The following is a 19,449-nucleotide window of genomic DNA, read 5'->3' on the forward strand; positions in this document are numbered from 1 at the left end:
TGGTAAATACATAAGTTTGGCTGTCTGCTTGTGGTGTGAAGGTAAATGTTTCCTATAAAGTGGTATATGAAGAACATTAGGTTCACTTGATAGTTGGTATAAGATATTTGTTAAAAATGGGGCAAAGCGATTGCAGATGAAAGATTTTAAAATGTGATAAATAATAAACTTGTTTAATTTGATAAAAATCCAAAAGCTTCAATTAATCACTTAGTTCCACAACCATAATTACATCTTCTTGTGGGGATTGGGACACAACTTGATAGACTACTTTTAGATCATTGGCCATTGTTTACGAATTAGCTCAAAGAACATTGTATCTTACTTTGTGGTTATCATAGAATAGGCTTTGAAGACAACAATGTTACAAAACTTTAGAAAAAGGAGATATTTTAGAGAGAGATATGTTAGAGACTCAAACTAATTTAATACCTCTTTTTCATTGTCTCAGAAATTGAAGAATTCAAAGTATCATATACATTTAAATGCAGAGCTAAATGTTACATGGAAAGTGCATATTGTTATTTGCCATATTCTCACATTTGTGAGAATTTGGCAAACATTTAATTGTTGTTCTTTAGGATTATATGCTGAACAGACAGGAGAGGCTGTTTACAGCATCTTTAAACCAAGTTGGTCTCGATACAAGTGAAGAATTAGCCAAACAGATTATGGTATTAAATTGAAATCCCCTTCGGCAGCTTTTTGTGTAGATAAGATGTATATATTATAATATATTGTCAATACTTAGTTGTGTTTTAATAGTTAATATTTGTGAAGCAGTTATTGTTTTTTCCTCATTATAACTGTAAGGAGCTTTTGCGTATTATTATTATTAAATTTAAGTTTAGAGTTGCAGTTGGTATAACTATTACTTTAAGGAGAATAACAAAAGATACTTAAAAAAATTTATTTTCAAGGGGTTATTACAACCTTAAAGGACGAGAAAAAAACTCTGTCACTTTTAGGGGGTAAAACGGGTATTAAAAAAATAAATAAGTTTTTTGTTATTTCTGATCTACTTTTTTTATTTACTCACAAAAAAATAATCTATTTAAGCAGCGTTTATTATTAAAATGAAAAAAATTTTGGAATATTTAAATCCTTTAATATCGCTTATGTGACTTTTAATATCGCTTATGTTCAAAAAATATTAGGACATAAAAAAAAGCATTTAACTGCAACAGTAACATTTTTTAGTTAAAAAAAATTATATAAAAAAAGTTTTGCAATATTTATTAAAGAGGTAACTTTTTTCTTATTATCTGCTATAACTAATTATGTAAAACATAAATCTCTTTATCGTAAATTGAAATATGTGAAAGCAATAAAAAAAATTTCGTTTTTCTTTTAAAAAGAAGAAGTGTTTTTGTTTAAGAGAATTCTTTTCACAAATGTATTTAAAATTTTTAGTTTCTTATTAATTCAATATCATGTAAATTTTTTTTAACGTAATTTATTCATAAATATATATTTTGTTTATGAATATCTTATTGGTAACTAAAATTTATCTATAGGTTGTTTATAAGCATTATTTAAAATATATATTTAAATGTGTAAAACATTAAAATAAGTTATGATATAGAAAAAAAAGGATATGTTAAGAATAAGGTTGTTTTAAAAAATAAATTATATAAAATATGTTTTTTATATTAGTTTAGATGATTTTTATTGTGGTTTAAAATTCAATTTGATTACAATTTGGTATTTTAAAATACCCTAAAAGTAAATATCAAAGCTGTATTTGATAAGGACAGGTGAAGTCAACTTTTCAGGAACCAAATTTAACTGGAAGACAAATCTTGTATTTTATCTCAAAAATAAGGTTCTTGTGACTTCTGGAGAATCTTAAACAGTATCTATAATAAGGACAAACCTGTTATTCGACCTCTCATGTATGGTTCAGATTTTGTCACATCACCTAAAGACAAAGTCGAATTGTTTGCTAAGTACTTTTTATCAATCTCATCTCTTGATTCCACTAATCACTAATCTTACCTGATATAGCAGACAAAAAGAATGATTTATTGCTGGGCATTCTTATCACTCCAGCTTCTGTATCTAAAGTGATTTTCTGCTTAGATTCTTCTCCAGCTTGTGGTCACGGACAACATAACTGTGATATTCTTGCAAAAGTGTTCACAAAGGTTTATTCTATACTTTCAAAACTATTTAACAAGTGCTTATCAGAATCTTGTTTTCCAGTCTGTTAGAAAGCAGAAATCTGTTATCACTATTTTCAAATTTCTGGAGAGCGACCTGACTCATCTAACTACTATCTCAGGCTTTTTCTTATCATAAGCAAGGTTTTTGAGTCTTTAATTAACAAACACTTAATCTCTTATCTTGAATCTAATAATTTACTTTCTGATCATTAATATAGTTTTCGATTTACGCGTTCTACATCTGATTTGTTAACAGTAATAGCCAATATGTTCTAACGCTTGATAAAAGATATCAGTTATTAGATGATGTGGAGATGTTAAAATTATAACTCTCAGCATTTCTAAAACCTTTGATAAATTTTAGCAGGCTGATCTTCTCTGTAAGCTTTTTTCTAGGATTAACTAGGATTAACTATTCCGATCTTTCTTGGAAACCATATATCAAATCCGTTGCAAATGCAGCATCTGCTAAAGTTGCATCTCTTTATCGAGCTCAACACTTTCTTACTCTGGATTCTATTCTCTATTTCTATAAATCTCAAATCCGGCCTTGTATGGAATACTGTTGCCATATCAGGGTGGATCATCTAATGATGCGCTTTCTCTTTTAGACAAGGTGCAAAAACACATTGTAAACATAGTTGGACATGCTCTGGCAGCCAACCTCTAACCATTATCACATCGTTGTAATGTTACTTCTCTTTTCTACAAATACTTTAATGGGCACTGCTCTAAAGAACTAGCATCTTTTGTGCCATCTACTAAAATTCATTCTCATGTTACTCGCCATTCAATCAAGTCTCATCCTTTTTCTGTGACTGTTCCCAAGTACACCAAAAACTCTTATTCCTCTAGTTTTTTTCCACGAACATCAGTTCTTTGGAATTTGCTTCCTTCATCTTGCATTCCTGATTCATGTAATTTGCAACCCTTTAAGTCATCTGTCAATTGTTATCTTGCTCTACAATCTTTATCTTTTCTCTTCCAGTAACTTCCAACTCTAATTAGTGTTTGCTTGCAGCCTTGTTCGAAGCAGAGATGTTAAAAAAAAACGAAAAAAAAAAATAAAAAAATTGAACTTCAAAAGGATCTCACTTCTGCTACAGCAAGGGCTCTCAGTAGCTGGTGAACTTTAACTCAGATAAAACTGAGCCAATTGTTATTGCGTATTCATTATATTACTTATTAATTGCTATGTTATTCATCAAGTAAACCACATTAAATTTAAATCTAAAATAGAAGCAGAATATTATTGACTTTAAAGCAGAGATTTAAAGTAACTAAAATTCAAAAGCACTTTATGAATAAAAACCATTGCGCAAGATAAGATATGGGCCTCATTAGAGAAAAGTTTCTCGTTTAATCCCAACCATGCCACTAATAGTACTGCGCTTAACTTGTTTCTCTGCGTAGCAGCCTTGTTCATCAAGGTTCATGTTCTGAAGTTGAGAGAGAGTTGCAACCACAACTAAATTATTTATGTAATTATATAAAACTTTTATAGAAACATTTATAGAAACTAAAAAATAGACTTGAATTGTTTGGACAGGACAAAAAAGACATTAAAAGTTAGAGGACAAATATTTATATTATTATTTATTTTAATAAAACTTAATTATCATTAGATTAATTTAATATTCCAATTTAGCTAGAATTATAATTTATATACTAACTTGTTCAACACATTGCTAAAGCATTTACCAGCCAGATTCTCTATTAAATAATATGGACCTAAGTAAAAAAAGGATGATAAACAAAAATAATAAAAATGGTTCAATGAAAATTTCTATTATTTTTATTTTATTTTATTAATTTTAAAAAACTATTTTAATAATTTTTTTAAAAAGTACTTTCAGTTGTAAATAAATTCATTTCAAAATAATTAAATAGTTAAACAGAATTCATTTTAAACATATAGATAGTCTTAACCATTATAATATGTAAAGATTTTGAGCCTCAATAAAGAGGCAATTAACATTTGTTAATTGCCTATTTATCACTTTATTTGTTACAAACCAACCAATAAAATAATTAAAATTTTGCTTTAGTTCTCAAAAAAAACTTTCTTAATCATTGTTTGAATTGTAACAAATTTTTTAATACAATTTAAACTATTTATGACAAATTAAAATAATTACATATATATCTTATACTGCTGATTTAGGTGAGCAGTGTGACACCATACTGAAATAGCCTTTTGCTGGGGACTTTAGTACATACATCGACTGACAAATAGCCTGACTCGCAGTAGAGTGCTACTACATCGACTGAGGGTTTGGGATGGGACAGCAATCTTTTCATTCATTATTCTTCGTTTTCTTCTTTTTCTAAAAAAGCTGTATTGATTTAGATAAGCAAAAAAAGTGAGCAAATTCTCACATAAATATGCTATAGTAGATACATATATATATATATATATATATATATATATATATATATATATATATATATATATATATATATATAAATATATATATATATATATATATAAATATATATATATGTATATGTATATATATATATATATATATATATATATATATATATATATATATATATATATATATATATATATATATATATAAATAAATAAAATAACAATTGTATATATAAATATTTAAAAAATTATATTTTTATATATTATAGGTTTATTTAAAGTAGAAAATAAAAAACTTACCTGATAGCCTCTGCGGTTTCACTCGAGTAATGAGAATCTACAAAAAATAAATGCCTATGAAATTAAACTGTTCTTAGTTAAAATATCAACAATGTATACTGCACTCATTATCTTATTATCTCATGTCATAAATTTAATGTACTTTAAAATAATTAATTTTTGATAAACCTTGAATTAGTTTTTAATAAACTTTGAATTAATTTTCCATAATGGTTAATCAATTAACAAAAATATATTTATAACAGAATTAAAAAAAAAAAGATTTTTTTATTCTTTCACATTTTATTTTTCTGTTTTCATGTTAGGATTATCATAATCACTTATCAGCAGATGTAAAATATCAGAGTACAATGACAATGACATGTTGCAAAGTTAAGTGCATTGCTGTACATTGAGTTAAGTAATCAATAGCGTTCAAAGTTAAAGAAAAATAAACATTAAAACAGATAATATCATTTTTTAAATTTTGTAAAAAGTTTTTAACTAATGCTAAGTTACTACAGGTTTAGAACAGTTTTTTTATTTTAGGTTCAGGATTGACATTCTGCCTAATCTTGCATTACTCAGAGAAATAATTATAGAACATGAACCTCAACCAACAAGGCCGCTGCAAAGGAGAAACAGGTTACAAATATAAATAAAAATATATATTAAATATAACATTTTTATAACTATTTCTTTTTAATAGAAAAAAAAAAACAGTTATAAAATAAATTTTATATTAAAATGTTCATTTCTTTTTTTAAATTGAAATGGCTTTCAAATTTAACTAAAACATAAATGAAATTTTGCAATCATTATCGAATTTAAACCAAAAACCAAACTTTTATTTCAAATTTGGCACCAAATTCGAAAACACAGAAAACTTTGTTATCCAAATTTTAACAAATTTACAAGAGTACAGAAAATTTGAAAAAGGATTTGAATTATTTGTGAAACAAAAATTTTGTAAAGTTGGTTACTCCCTCATTTACAATAAAAGACCAGCAAATTTTTTTAAATTAAATAAATAATAAAAAAAATTTATAATTGCTCTGTTCTTTTAAGAACATTGAGCACTCTATTTTGTAGAACACAATTTATATTTTTTTAAATATATATATATTTATATATTTATATATATATATATATATATATATATATATATATATATATATATATATATATATATATATATATATATATATAGATATAGTTATATATATATACATACATATATACATATATATATATATATATATATATATATATATATATATATATATATATATATATATATATATATATATATATATATATATATATATTAGGGGTGTCCAAATATATATATATATATATATATATATATATATATATATATATATATATATATATATATATATATATTAGGGGTGTCCAAAATAAAATTTTTTGAATTAAATGTTGCACAGTTTTAAATATTGTTTCTTTGATTGAAAAAAACTTCTGTGCAAAATCTTAGGTGTTTTGGATAATATTTAGAGGTTGCTCAAGCAAAATAAAAATTTACTGTGTTAAAAGCATTTGCCGCAACAACAATATTTAAAAGACTTGAGTTATAGCTATGATATACAATTAATCATTTTCAGAAAAATTCCTTAAATGATGCAAATAACATTCAAATGTTGCACTATTTACAAGATCAAAAGTTTAGTCTGTAGCAACAGTGGCATATGTCATCAAGATGCTTTTGCGGCAATCTGGAATGTGTTTTCTGTTGTCTTCAACAGCTTGTATTAGTTTCTGCATTTCAGATTCAGTTTTTGTGATGGATTGATTAAATGTGCTCATAAGAGCAACAGAACGCTCAGCAGTGTCATTGATAACTTTCACAGATTTAACAATTGCTTTAGTATAACGAAATTCAGCAATTTCCTCCCAGGTCTTTGGATCGGTTCCAGATAAAATGGTTGCATCAAAACCAAGTGACTGCAAATCAACAGTTGATGATGTAACAAGCTCATGAAGTTGCTTCTTTTCCAACTTGTTTAATTCTGCTGCTGGACACTTTATACCCCTGACACTCCAATCAGCTCCACTTTGAATCATAGCTTCAATAATCAACTTTTTTTCTGTGTCACAAACCCTGTCAGAAAATAATGAAAGTGGAATCATTTCTGACCCAAGGTACCAAGTGTGATTTTGAAGCTTCTTCATAGCAGCATTTGAAATGACCTTGTTGATCTCAGAATTTTGTTTAATTCTTGTGAAGAGCATCAGGTTGTTGCTGGAGCATCACTTGCAATTGGACAGGCAATCCATGCTGGTACCTAGATATGAGCAGCAACGATACAAAATTCGCACAAGTTGTTCTGTTCTTTCATAGTCAGCTTGAATTCAATTCTTAAGAGGTATATCTTCATACAATAGATGACTTTAGCCATCCATCTAGCCATGTGATAAGCTCCCGTTATGCGAAAGCGATACTTCTTGGTGGCATAGTCTGATAACAGAAAACCCAAAATTAAAAGGTACAGCTCGATCGTCTCTTTGTAGTCTTCTTTTGGTAAGTACGAAGAGTCATCTGATAAGAAAGGCTGCAGAAAGCAGCCAGCCTCTGATCTAAGTTGCTGAAGCTGTGGTTCAGCAAGATAGGTGTCATCTAATGGAGCATAATTGGCTTGATTTATGTTGGGCCCACTGCTGGGTCCAAGCAAAACTGAGTATATTTCCCCAACAATTTCTTTATGCATATGATGACGGCAAGCAAAGTAGAGAAGATTTTTCTCTATCAACTTCTCTTGCAAGATGCACGCACAATTTTTGGAACCCGTGTTTGACGCTGTTGTGTCAAAACACATACCGACAATATAATTTGCAACATTCCATATGGTCAGTAACTGGAAGGTTGCTTTTGCTTGTGCCAGATGATATTTTTACAATACCCAGTATTTCCTCCAGATTACGACCAGTCACATCAATAGCAATTCTATCAACATTGGACTTTCACAGTTGGTGCTGTCTCTCATCATCTTACCATCCCAGTAGAAGACCATATGTTGTTTCTCACTTGACATAAATTTCTGCCGAATATGATTTTCAATTGATGAACGGTGCATGATGTGTTTGCGGCAGACTGTTGATCTTGATAATGATGTACTTTGGAGGTCCTCTCCACTTGCTCTAGCAATTGCAGCTGCCAATATAGTGAATTATTGGTCAGATAAATTGATTCGATCAAGTGTGTATGATACATCTGGAGAAGACAAAATTTCATTGAGAATATGTGGCTTTTTATTTTTAGGACTTTGTTCACAGTCAGTTGATTGGGTTACTAGTTTTTTGTGATAAACCGGAATTTCTATTTCATAATCATCATTGTCATCAGGAATGTCACTGACTTCTGTTGCTTTGCTATCACTATCATAATCAAGACTAAAGTGGCTACAGCTAGGGGTAAGGACAGCATTTGCTTTTTGTCTTCTCTCTTCCTCATTCTGCTTTCTTTTTGTTTCTGCTTGTTGACGCTCTGCTGTTCGCTTTTCTTGTTGAGATAATTTTACATCTTCTCCAGCCATCTTCATCATACAAGCATTTTTTTGGTCTTCCAGAAATATTTTATCTTCATTAATTTTAATTAGCTTGTTTGCATCCTTGTGTGAAATGTTAAACAGTAAGTCTAATTTGATACTAAAATCTTTCTCTCTAGCAATCTGTGACTTACTAGCTCTTCCTTTATTCTTTTAAATTAAATTATATTCATCAACACATGCTTTCACTTTTGATAATATATGAGGCTGGTAAGTCATTGGAATTCTGGCTTTTTTCCAGATGTGAGCTAAACCATTAGATGTTGCTTTTGCACGAGCTGGAACTGTTTGTTTCAATGCTTTTTGATAGTGGAAAAACATCCTTAACACATCAATCATCGTTGGAAGGACATTGTTTGGTAGGTTCTTCTTAGGTTGACTAATCAACCATATTGCAGTTCGATTACGTGTCAGAGGAAAATTTGAAGAACTTATCTTTTCACTCATTTTCAACAACAAGCTAAAACTAAATGATACCAAATTAAACTCAACTTGAGAAATTAAATATTAATTTGCAAACATAATTTGAAATATGTGATCAATATTTCAATATGAATGTGATGAAATCATAAGAATTACAAAACTACAAACACTAAAGTAAGTTAAATCACCAAATAATATTTAGCACTAAAAAATAAGATATTGGCATAACAGCTATAACTATTATTTTATAGGATTAAAATAAATAAGAACCTCAAAATCTTTAAATAATTCAGTTGTTCAGCAAAAAATTACAATTAATGAAAATGTTTTTCAATCAAAAACATCAGATGACAAGATGGCTGCATGTCACATGACCAAAGAAGTTAGCTCATAAAAGACAATGGTACATCAAATTTGTTTAATATTTTATGTAAATTGAACATGGGATAAAATTAGGAAATTATTTAAGGCGTAATGCTATTATTGTAAAACAATAATAGCATTACGCCTTCCAGTGATTATGCGAACACCCTTAATATATATATATATATATATATATACATATATATGTACATATATATGTATATATATATATATATGTATATATATATATATATATATATATATATATATACATATATATATATATATGTATATATATATATATATATATACATATATATATATATATACATACATATATATATATATATATATATATATATATATATATATATATATATATATATATATATATATATATATATATATATATATATATATATATATATATATATATATATATATATATATATATATAGATGTATATTAGACCATTTCAAAATTCCATATAAAAAAAATAATTTTTGAACTTTATTTGGGCTACCTTTGATTTGATGTTGTTTGTGGTCAGGAAAATTAGTTCAAAATTGCAAACTTAAATAATGTGTTTAAGGGACAGCTCAATTAACTTTAATTTTTAACAGGTCCCTATTATTTTGAAAAATGAAGTTTTTTCAAAAGTATGTCATGTTGTGTCTTAAAAGTTGCAAAATTATATAAAAAGTTAAAAAAAAATATGATAATTTCATACTAAAATTATTATTTTAGATTTAATTGCACAAAAACTTTGGTTTTTCAACTAGAATTAAAAAAAGAACATTTTTATAAGTTTTTAATAAAAATAAAAATTTTTTAATTTATTTTTTATAAAACAATTATTATTTTTGAAATTTATATTTTATTTTGCTTCTTTTGAGTACCAGGTTGACCTACTTTTAAGTAACTTTTTAAAATTTATTTTAGGACCCCATTGAAAAGTAAACTTAATTGAGCTGTTACTAAATATTGGAATAATGCTTTAAAACTTTAATGATTTACTTTTTTCATCAATTAACAATATTTAAACATCTAGTCACTTAATTATTAAAATTTTTTTTTTTGAACAGGTCTAATGTATATACATATATGTGTGTATATATATATATATATATATATATATATATATATATATATATATATATATATATATATATATATATATATATATATATATATTTAGTTTTGAGCATTTTTAGTTTTGAATAGAATCTTGAATCAAAACGGGTCTTTATTTACAAATCGAATCAGCAATATGAGGAAATCCTAGTCTAAGTATCTTTTTTCACAAAAAAGAAAAAAAATCTACTTAAAATTTTTTTTTTGCCAGGAATAATTTTGTAGCGGTTCTTTGGAAGCAGTATTACAATTACTTTACTCTGGCTGATTACAATTAATTTACTCTGGCTGAGAGAAATAAAAACATTTTGATAGCATCTTAGCATTGAATATCAGAAAAAAAAAAAACAATCACAAAATAAATAGTGATTCAAAAAACGAGAATTCTTTTTTTTTAAATTAAATTTCGAATCAAAGCAACACTTGATTCGCAAATTGAATATACTTACAGGGCCCTAATATGTATGTATGTGTATATTTATATATATATATATATATATATATATATATATATATATATATATATATATATATATATATATATATATATATGTAAGGGCTATTCTAGGAAAATAATTTGGGTCAGTACCCCCGTGCTGGCGCCTTTCTATAAGGAAATTTGGGGTATGAAGGCATTTTTTTGCGAAATAAACAATATTTGCCATAAAATATTGGTCACAGTCGTTTGCAAGTTTTATTATATGTGTTGCTGAAAAAAGTTTCAAAAACAAAGAATGCAAAACTAACAAAATATGAAATTAAAATAAACTTAAATAGAAAATAATAATAACAATAATTTGAATAATTTGTGTACTGGTTTATTTTTGTTCCTTCGTTATTTGTTAAAATAAGAACTACTATGACGGAATTGTTAATTTTTATTACAAGGAATTGTTAATTTTTTTAATGAAGGAATTGTTAATTGTTAAATGTTTAATTTATTAAAGCAAAAAAAAAAATAAAATAAAAAAAAACGTGATTGATCTCTACCACAGACCATATTTTTTTGTTTTTCTTTTAAATATGGTCATATGTTTTAAATGGTCATATAATTGCTGTGAAACCATTTATCTTTTCTTATTTGTATATAAAAAATCTTTTTGTTTTATGTTTCTGAATGATACACATCTTATCACAATCAGATTTCTTATACCATTTAAATCTTTCAGTATATTTTGTAAATAAGGCACACACACATATATACATAGCTATATATTACCTTTCCTTTCCTGTATGCTTTTTATCCCTAATAATTTAACAGAGACACATTTCTTTTTAACATTTGATTCTGCGTGTGTAAAAAAAAAATCAGGAAGAGTTTAGTCTAGAACCACCGACAATCCGTTTACGAAGTCTATGCCTTATCAAAATAAGCTAAAAGAGCGTATAATTAGGAGGAAATAAATATTATTATAAAAATATACAAAAAGTTATACATAAAAGTATAAGTCTAAGTATTAGACGTTTTCATACAGGGACAATATATACTTGTTAAAGGGTTGAATTAAGCAATTGCGATTTGCAAATTTCAAAAAAATATCTAGTCTTCAAAATTTTAGTTCATGCAAAGCCATGTACTTTGTTTTCAAGTAGCAAAAAATTATAAGTTTGTTAGCAAAAAGTTACAAAAAACAAAACAATAATCTTAAGAGTACAAAAGTAATAACACTCTTGTCACTAATTGCTTTATTAAAGTAATAAAACTATAATAGTGTTACTACTTTTATAAAAGTTTGATGACAACATCAATAGTTTAAAAGTTAAAAGCACTTTTAATTTTTAAAGTTCATTCTTTGTTCAAACAATATTATATTTTTTTAATTCTAAAGTTTAATTAAAGTAGAAAAGCATCTAGAAAAATAAAATAGATATTTAAATATTATTTAAAACTTCAGGAACTTTTACAAATACACTTAAACAACTTTATAAAAACGCACTTCATAAAAAGTTCAGCATTATGAGAAACGTTACAAATAATCAGTAAAAACGTAGGGTAATTTTAAAATCAACCAATAAAAAATGTTTATTGGTGGATTTTAAAATTACTATGTATTTTTACAAACCATTAGTAAGGTTTTTCATGATGCTAAACTTTTTTTATACAGTACGTTTTTATAAAGTTGTTTAAGTTCTTTATTAGGTTTTAAATATTATTTGAATATGAACTTTATTTTTCTAGATGCTTTTCTACTTTAATTAAAATTTGGGATTACTTATATTGTTTGAACAAATAATGAATTATAATAGTTACAAGTGCGTTATAAAAGTAATAACACTATTATAGTGTTATTTTATAATTCAGTTATTTACTAGAGTATTACTACTTTTGTAGTTATAAGTTTATTGCTTTAATTTTTATAACTTTTTTGCTAACAAATTTAAGTTGATTCGCCCCTTGAAAATAAAGAACACGGTTTTGCATAAACTAAAATTTTGAAGACCGGATAGTTTTCCAGATTTTGCATTTTGCAATCACTTAATTCAACCCTTGTTGTTACATTAAAATTATACAAATATATTTTACAAACATGTTGTGGTAATTCCATGTAAAAGAAGCTTTCAGTTCCTTTCTTTGCTGCGATGAATAATAGTAAAAACAAAATAAATTATTGATGTTGTCATCAAACTTCTTTAAATAAATATCAAACTTTATTGAGTCTAACACATAAAGTTCTGATCTATGCGCCACACAATGGTTATATACTATACTGGGGTTTTTATTTTGAATTTTAGTTTGAACACCAGCTTTATTGCCAGACATTACAGATGCACCATCAAAGTTAACATTTACAGTTTTTCCATAGATATTGTTTAAATATAAATCTTGATTCATTTTGTCAGTTGTTAACTTTTAAAAACAAATTCTATTGCATTAAATATACCATTGGCATCAACTGTCGGTGGTGAGTTAATACCAGCAAATATAGTTATTGGATTACCATTTTTAACAAACCTTAAAAAAACTGTTTCTTGTTCACTAATACTCTTATCAGTAAAACTGTCAGATAAAATTGCAATAAAACGAGCATTTGATACGTCTAAACTTAAGTTGCATTTTAAGTCAACCGAAATTGACAAAACAAAGTTTTTGCAAGCTCTGTCACTTAAATAGTTCTTGCCCATTAATTCCATTTAGTTTTTGTAGCTTGCACAGTTGAGGAAATATTTTAAATGCATGATCCTCTTTAACAACAAAATACGTTATCCAAAAAAGTCTGTTCAATTCTTCTTAGTTATTCTCAGTAGTTCTTAAAATTGATGTTGATACAGTTTTCTCAAGAGTTGGAGCTATATTGTGAAGGTTCTCTTGATAGTTAGAAATACAGGCTTTATGCCCATCATCTTTATTGCAGCATAACAAGTATGTTCTTTTCCAAAATTTACATCCCATTGTTACTGAATTGGTTGCATTGCTAATATTTGGATACTTTTGGCAAACCCAACAAGGGAAACACTCATTTAAATTGTCAATATGAATCCAGCTTAGTTGTTGCCTGTGTTTTTTATTGCTTGGTGGTAATCCATTTGCAGTGTTCCAAAACATAAATTCAATATCTTTTGGCCATATATCCAATTTTCCCAAAGTCATAGCACAATCCAAGTCATTGCACTTTTTTTTTGCATGCTTAGTTTCTCTCTCTTCTTCTCCTTTGCGTTTAATGATACGCTCCTATGTACCATCTTTCTTTAACATCAAAAAGGTGCTTAGTTGTTTTGACATTTTTTTGAAAACTTTAAAAATAATAGTATATTCAGTATTTAATAATAAGTTAATAAAAATATCATATTATTGGTGTTATTAAACGCACAATAAAAAAAATTAAACTATAATAAACATAATAACTTTTAATATTCTATTAAATTATGTATTTTTTAGCAAAACTTGAAAATGTTTTTAAAACTTTTATAAGTTTTTTAATATTCAAACAAACGTTACTTCACTTTAAGGAAAAAAAGAAAAAAAAGCACGCTATTAAAGAAAGCAATCGTTAAGTTTAAGCATAGTTTTTTTAAAGTAATTGCGAAGACAGTGATTTTAAGTAAAATTTTAGATGCTTTTGTAAATGCATACAAAAACCATGCTCAAACATAATTACTTTTTTCGTTCCATTAAAGAAAGTAGTTTTAGCGCAGTTTCTTTTTAAGTCTTTGAAAATGCGTTTAAAATTTTTGTAATTAATTATTTTTTTAATGCAATTAAGTGTTTTTTATAATAAATAATAAACGATCAATCGCTTAATTATTTGGAAAAAAAATTGCTGAAGTAATGTGTTTGTTTTGAAGAATTTTAAGCGAACGCCAACATTTGTGTAAGGAAAAGTAAAGGACAACAACGTTTGTTTTTTTTGTTTTTTTAGCAAATATTTGCACTTTCGTTGATTTGTTGCGCCCTGATATATATATATATACATATATATATATATATACATATATATATATATATATATATATATATATATATATATATATATATATATATATATATATATATATATATATATATATATATATATATATATATATATATAGTGGAAAATGAGCGCTCGAAATGACTAAAATTGCTATTTTGACCTACTAAAATGAATTATTGCCAGCAATGGTTGACCAGTTAAAAAAAAACTAGAGTTTTAAAACTAGAAAAATGTTTGATAAATAATCAGGATGTAATTTGAAAAAACCATATACTAAAACTTCATAAAATCATTTAAATTAGTGTTGTTACAACTTTTAAATAATTTGACTAAATCGACTAATATATTTTCGAATAATATATTTTTCGAATATTTAAGACAATATATTCAATATTTTTTGATATATTTAATAAACATATTAATATTATAATATATTAATATATATATAATAATAACATATTCAATATTATTCAATTATTTTCGATATATTTAAGTCGCCTAAAATCAACTAATATATTTTTGAAATTAACCAAATCAAATGAAAGTCGATTTAGTTGAAATATGGGAATAAATAATTTTTTAAAAGAACTGTAATAAAAATAATCGATTTCTATTTTTTAGCATTGTATCATTTAAATAATAATCAATATAAGAGAAGGACCAATCCAACAATGGGGCATTTATTTTGCCGCAGGGCTCTGAGCCAGCTCGGAATGACCCTGTATGAAAATCACAAGCATTGAGTAAACAAAAGAAAAAACCAAATAATGAAATAAATTATATTTATTAGTATTATTGGTTAGTATTAAATGTTTGGACATTTAATACTTACAATTAATACTAATAAATATAATGCATTGATTCAGATAAAACTTTAAGAGAGTAAACAAAAAACTAGGTAATAGTTATAATTCTATATGTTACTGTTATGAAATGAACAAACAAAAATTAAAGTTAAATCAAATGAAAAATTGTTAAACTGACAAGATATAAAGATTTTAGGATTTTTACTAAAAAGTCGATTAAATTGATTTTTCATCTCAAGTCAACTAATTTCGCTTTTTGATTAGCCAATAACAACACACTTTTAAATTTTGAAAAAGCATTAAAAATAGGTTCATTGTTTATGATATGATTTTTTGACAAATATTATATGTGAACTATTTGAATTAATTTTTTTTGTTTAATTATTTAGACTTGTCTTATTTTTCTCATCGTGAAAATCTTTTTTTTCATAATAGATAAAAGTTCTTATTTTATTATTATCTTAATAAAAATACTTAACACCATAAAAATTAAATACATATCATAAAATTTTTTGTATATTAAATACTTAAAATAAATTATTATTATCATACTTTAATATGATAATATACATTTTTCCTTTTAACTGTACTCAGTCATCCTTTTTTTCCTTTTTTTTATAATTTTATAAATCTTTTTACATATTTTCTTGTAGATTTTTGTTGCAAATTGCTATGAATGAATGATATATAGAGAAAATTATAATTTTTAGTTTTGCACTTTTTTTTCTGTTGTAGGAATCTTAAATAAATATATACATTTAGTAAAAATCTTGTTTTGTGTAACATTAGTAATTAGTAAAGTAGGTTTTTGGTAACATTATGTTATAGGTAATATAATGACTTAGTATTAAGTAATCAATTAAATTTTATTTGCGCCAGAGTGTCAACAACATTAATATTAACTAATTTGTATTAGTAGTTTTTAAAATGATTATGACAAGCAGATACAAAAAAGATTCAATAATTTTTTTTTTTATTGTCGCTAACTTATTAGATAAAAGTTCTTATTTCATTATTTGAAATTGTTGTATGTAACTAAGAATATTTCTCTCTTCCAACTGTACTATGTTTCTTTTTTTTCATTTAATGATTTTATTAATTTTTCTCACAGCTTAGCCTGCCTTTTGTAAAGTCATTGCAATGAAAGAATTATTTTTAAAGAAATTTAAAACTATCAATTACATGTTAGCACATTTTTTTGCTATTATTGAATTGTAATAGAATTATTAAACACCAACCCATCAAAATAATAGCGACCATCACTTTTCCAGCCTAAAAAACAGTTTTTGCATTTTTTGGAGCCAGTTCCCCATTAGCTTCACTTTTCCAGCCAAAAAAACAGTTTTTACATTTTTTGGAGCCAGTTCCCCATTAGCAACCCACTGTATGGACTGTACTTTTGTTTTGGGCGTATAGTGGTGTATCTAAGTTTCATCAACAGTAATTAATTGTCGCCATTCAAACACGCTTTTGATCCAACGTGAGCAAACAGAGAACCCAATGCGCGGACAGCATTCTCATGCCTAAATTTTCATGTAATATATGACAAACACGTTTTTTTGATATGTTCATAACCTATGCTATCTTTCTCACTTTAATTCGGCAATCGTCTAGCACCATTTGGTGAACTTTGGCAATGTTTTCATTGGTAGTTGTAGTTTTTGGATGTTCTGAACCTTGATCGTCTCCCAAGCTCTGACGACCACATTTGAATTCAGCTGCCCAAAATTTCACTGTGGTAAATGATGGTGCAGAGTCCTCATACACAGAATCCATCTCATTTTGATTTGTGAAGGCATATTGCATTCCAAAAACAAATATTTAATGACAGCTTGATACTAGATTTTGCCTATTTTCACAAAATTACTCACATCAACTCACTCAAATGACTGTTACATAACAACAGCGCGTTCAAAATGGCTGAAACTTTGGTAAATAACTATCAACATATGAACAAACAAAATTCACTTGTTTTTATTTACGAGTGCTGCCATCTTCACATTGAGGGTCGGAAACTTTTCAGACCACCCTCGTATATATATCTACTATAGCATACTTATGTAAGCATTTTCTCACTTATTTTTGCTTATTTAAATCAATACGGTTTTTTTGGAAAAGAAGAAAAAAACAAAGAATAATGAATGAAAAGATTTCTGCCCCATGCCAAACTCTCAGTTGTGCTAATAAAACAGATCAGTAAAAGTTTAAAAACTTAAATAATTTTTTTTTTCTTAAATGATAGCCTGCCCTAACCAAACCCTCAGTCGACATAGTGGCACTCGGTTGCAAGTCAGGCTATAAGATAGTCGATGTAGCAACACTTGGTTGCGAGTCAGGATATAAGATAGTCAATGTAGCAGCACTCCCTTGTAGCAGCAGGCTATAAGATAGTCGATGTAGCACATGTTTTAAAAAAATGTTTAAAAAAACAAAAACACTGTTAATTAAAAACTTTCTAGTCTATAAAACTTAAAATACTTCCACATAATTTTAATTGCTTTGACTTTTAGACGACATAAAAATGTAGCTTATTTGTTGAGGTCCCTTAATTATTGTTAAAAGAGACTTTTTTTTTACCATAAAAGTCTCTTTTGACTACGAGATAAGGATTATATATATACACACACATATATATATACATATATATATATATATACACACATATACATATATATATATATATACATATATATATATACATATATATATATATATATATACATATATATATATATATTTTTATATATACACACACACACACACATATATATATATATACATTAAACCATTAAATTTAATTGAGGAAAGTAATTAAATCTATTTTATTTCTTATTATATTCTACTATAATTAAAAAATTTATAAATTGGTATGTTTAATTAATTATAAATAGAAATACAATTATAAGTTGTGTTTAGGTCTGGACTGCATGCTGAACATTCAATTGGGTTTAGGTCTGGACTGCATGCTGAACATTCAATTATGTTAATATTTTTTTCGCTTAACTAAGCTTTTGTAAGATTTGAATTATGGATAACAGGATTGTCTTCTTAAAAAGTGAAATTTTCACCCATAATTTCTTCACTATGTTCAAGCAAACTAATTTCTAATTAGTCAATGTAGTCCTGCGAATTCATTTTTGTTAAAACTATAACAGTTCCACCACCAAAGTTATGAATCAGCTGAGTTTCTTCCTCCTTTCAAAGTTTGTGCCAGTAATATTGATAGCCATCAGGACCATCTAGATTGAACTTTTTTTCATCACTAAAGAGAACTTGATGCCATTCTTCCAAGCCATGTGTCTTTTTGCAAATTATAATCTAGCTTCTTCATGACGAACAGTAAGTTTTGGTTTTGGTTTATGCTTTTTCTAAACTGTGTTTGCATCTTCATATAAGATTTGTCTCAGATGTTAAACAATTACAGGTAATTGTAAACCAGCACGAATTTGAGATGCAGTCATGTGCTGAGCAGTAGCATGACTTACAATAGCTCGTTTAGTATAATTATCAATTTTACACTTACCACCAATTCCCTTATAAGTTCCATAATTAATGCCCATCTTGAGGTAATTACTAACCACTTAATTTTCTTTGCAATTTCCCGATTAGATAAGCCTGTATCTTTGTATACTTTGATTACAGCTATTTCTTCATTTGTTAAACGCTTACCACATCCCATTTCAAATTCAGGTATCAAAATCCAAATGTAAAAAATTTTATGAGCACTGATTTCAGTCTTTGTTTAACAAATAATAATAAAAAATTAAACCACATATGCGTATCACCAAATCAAAATATGTAAGTAAACTGAAAATAATTGTTGATGAGGCTAATTCTATTTGTTACCACAAATATGAAGTATTATACATTTTATGGTTTTATCAAATGTACCGCAGTTAAATTATACTATATTAAAATCTA

The 19,449-nt window shown here is 26.4% G+C and overlaps 1 protein-coding gene across 1 annotated transcript in view; it reads right to left on the reverse strand.

Moving 5' to 3' along the window:
- Window positions 1-19,449, reverse strand: part of LOC100197439 (N-acetylglucosamine-1-phosphotransferase subunit gamma) — a 44,134-nt gene that overhangs the window by 21,419 nt on the left and 3,266 nt on the right. The window contains exons 4-5 of the mRNA XM_065803133.1: window positions 4,843-4,879; window positions 3,839-3,896 (exon numbers count right to left, since the gene is read on the reverse strand). Of these exons, the coding sequence (XP_065659205.1) occupies window positions 3,839-3,896; window positions 4,843-4,879 (95 nt within the window). The remainder of the gene's footprint in view (window positions 1-3,838; window positions 3,897-4,842; window positions 4,880-19,449) is intronic.

The sequence above is a fragment of the Hydra vulgaris genome, chromosome 08 (assembly GCF_038396675.1).
Source record: "Hydra vulgaris chromosome 08, alternate assembly HydraT2T_AEP".
Lineage (NCBI taxonomy): Eukaryota > Metazoa > Cnidaria > Hydrozoa > Anthoathecata > Hydridae > Hydra > Hydra vulgaris.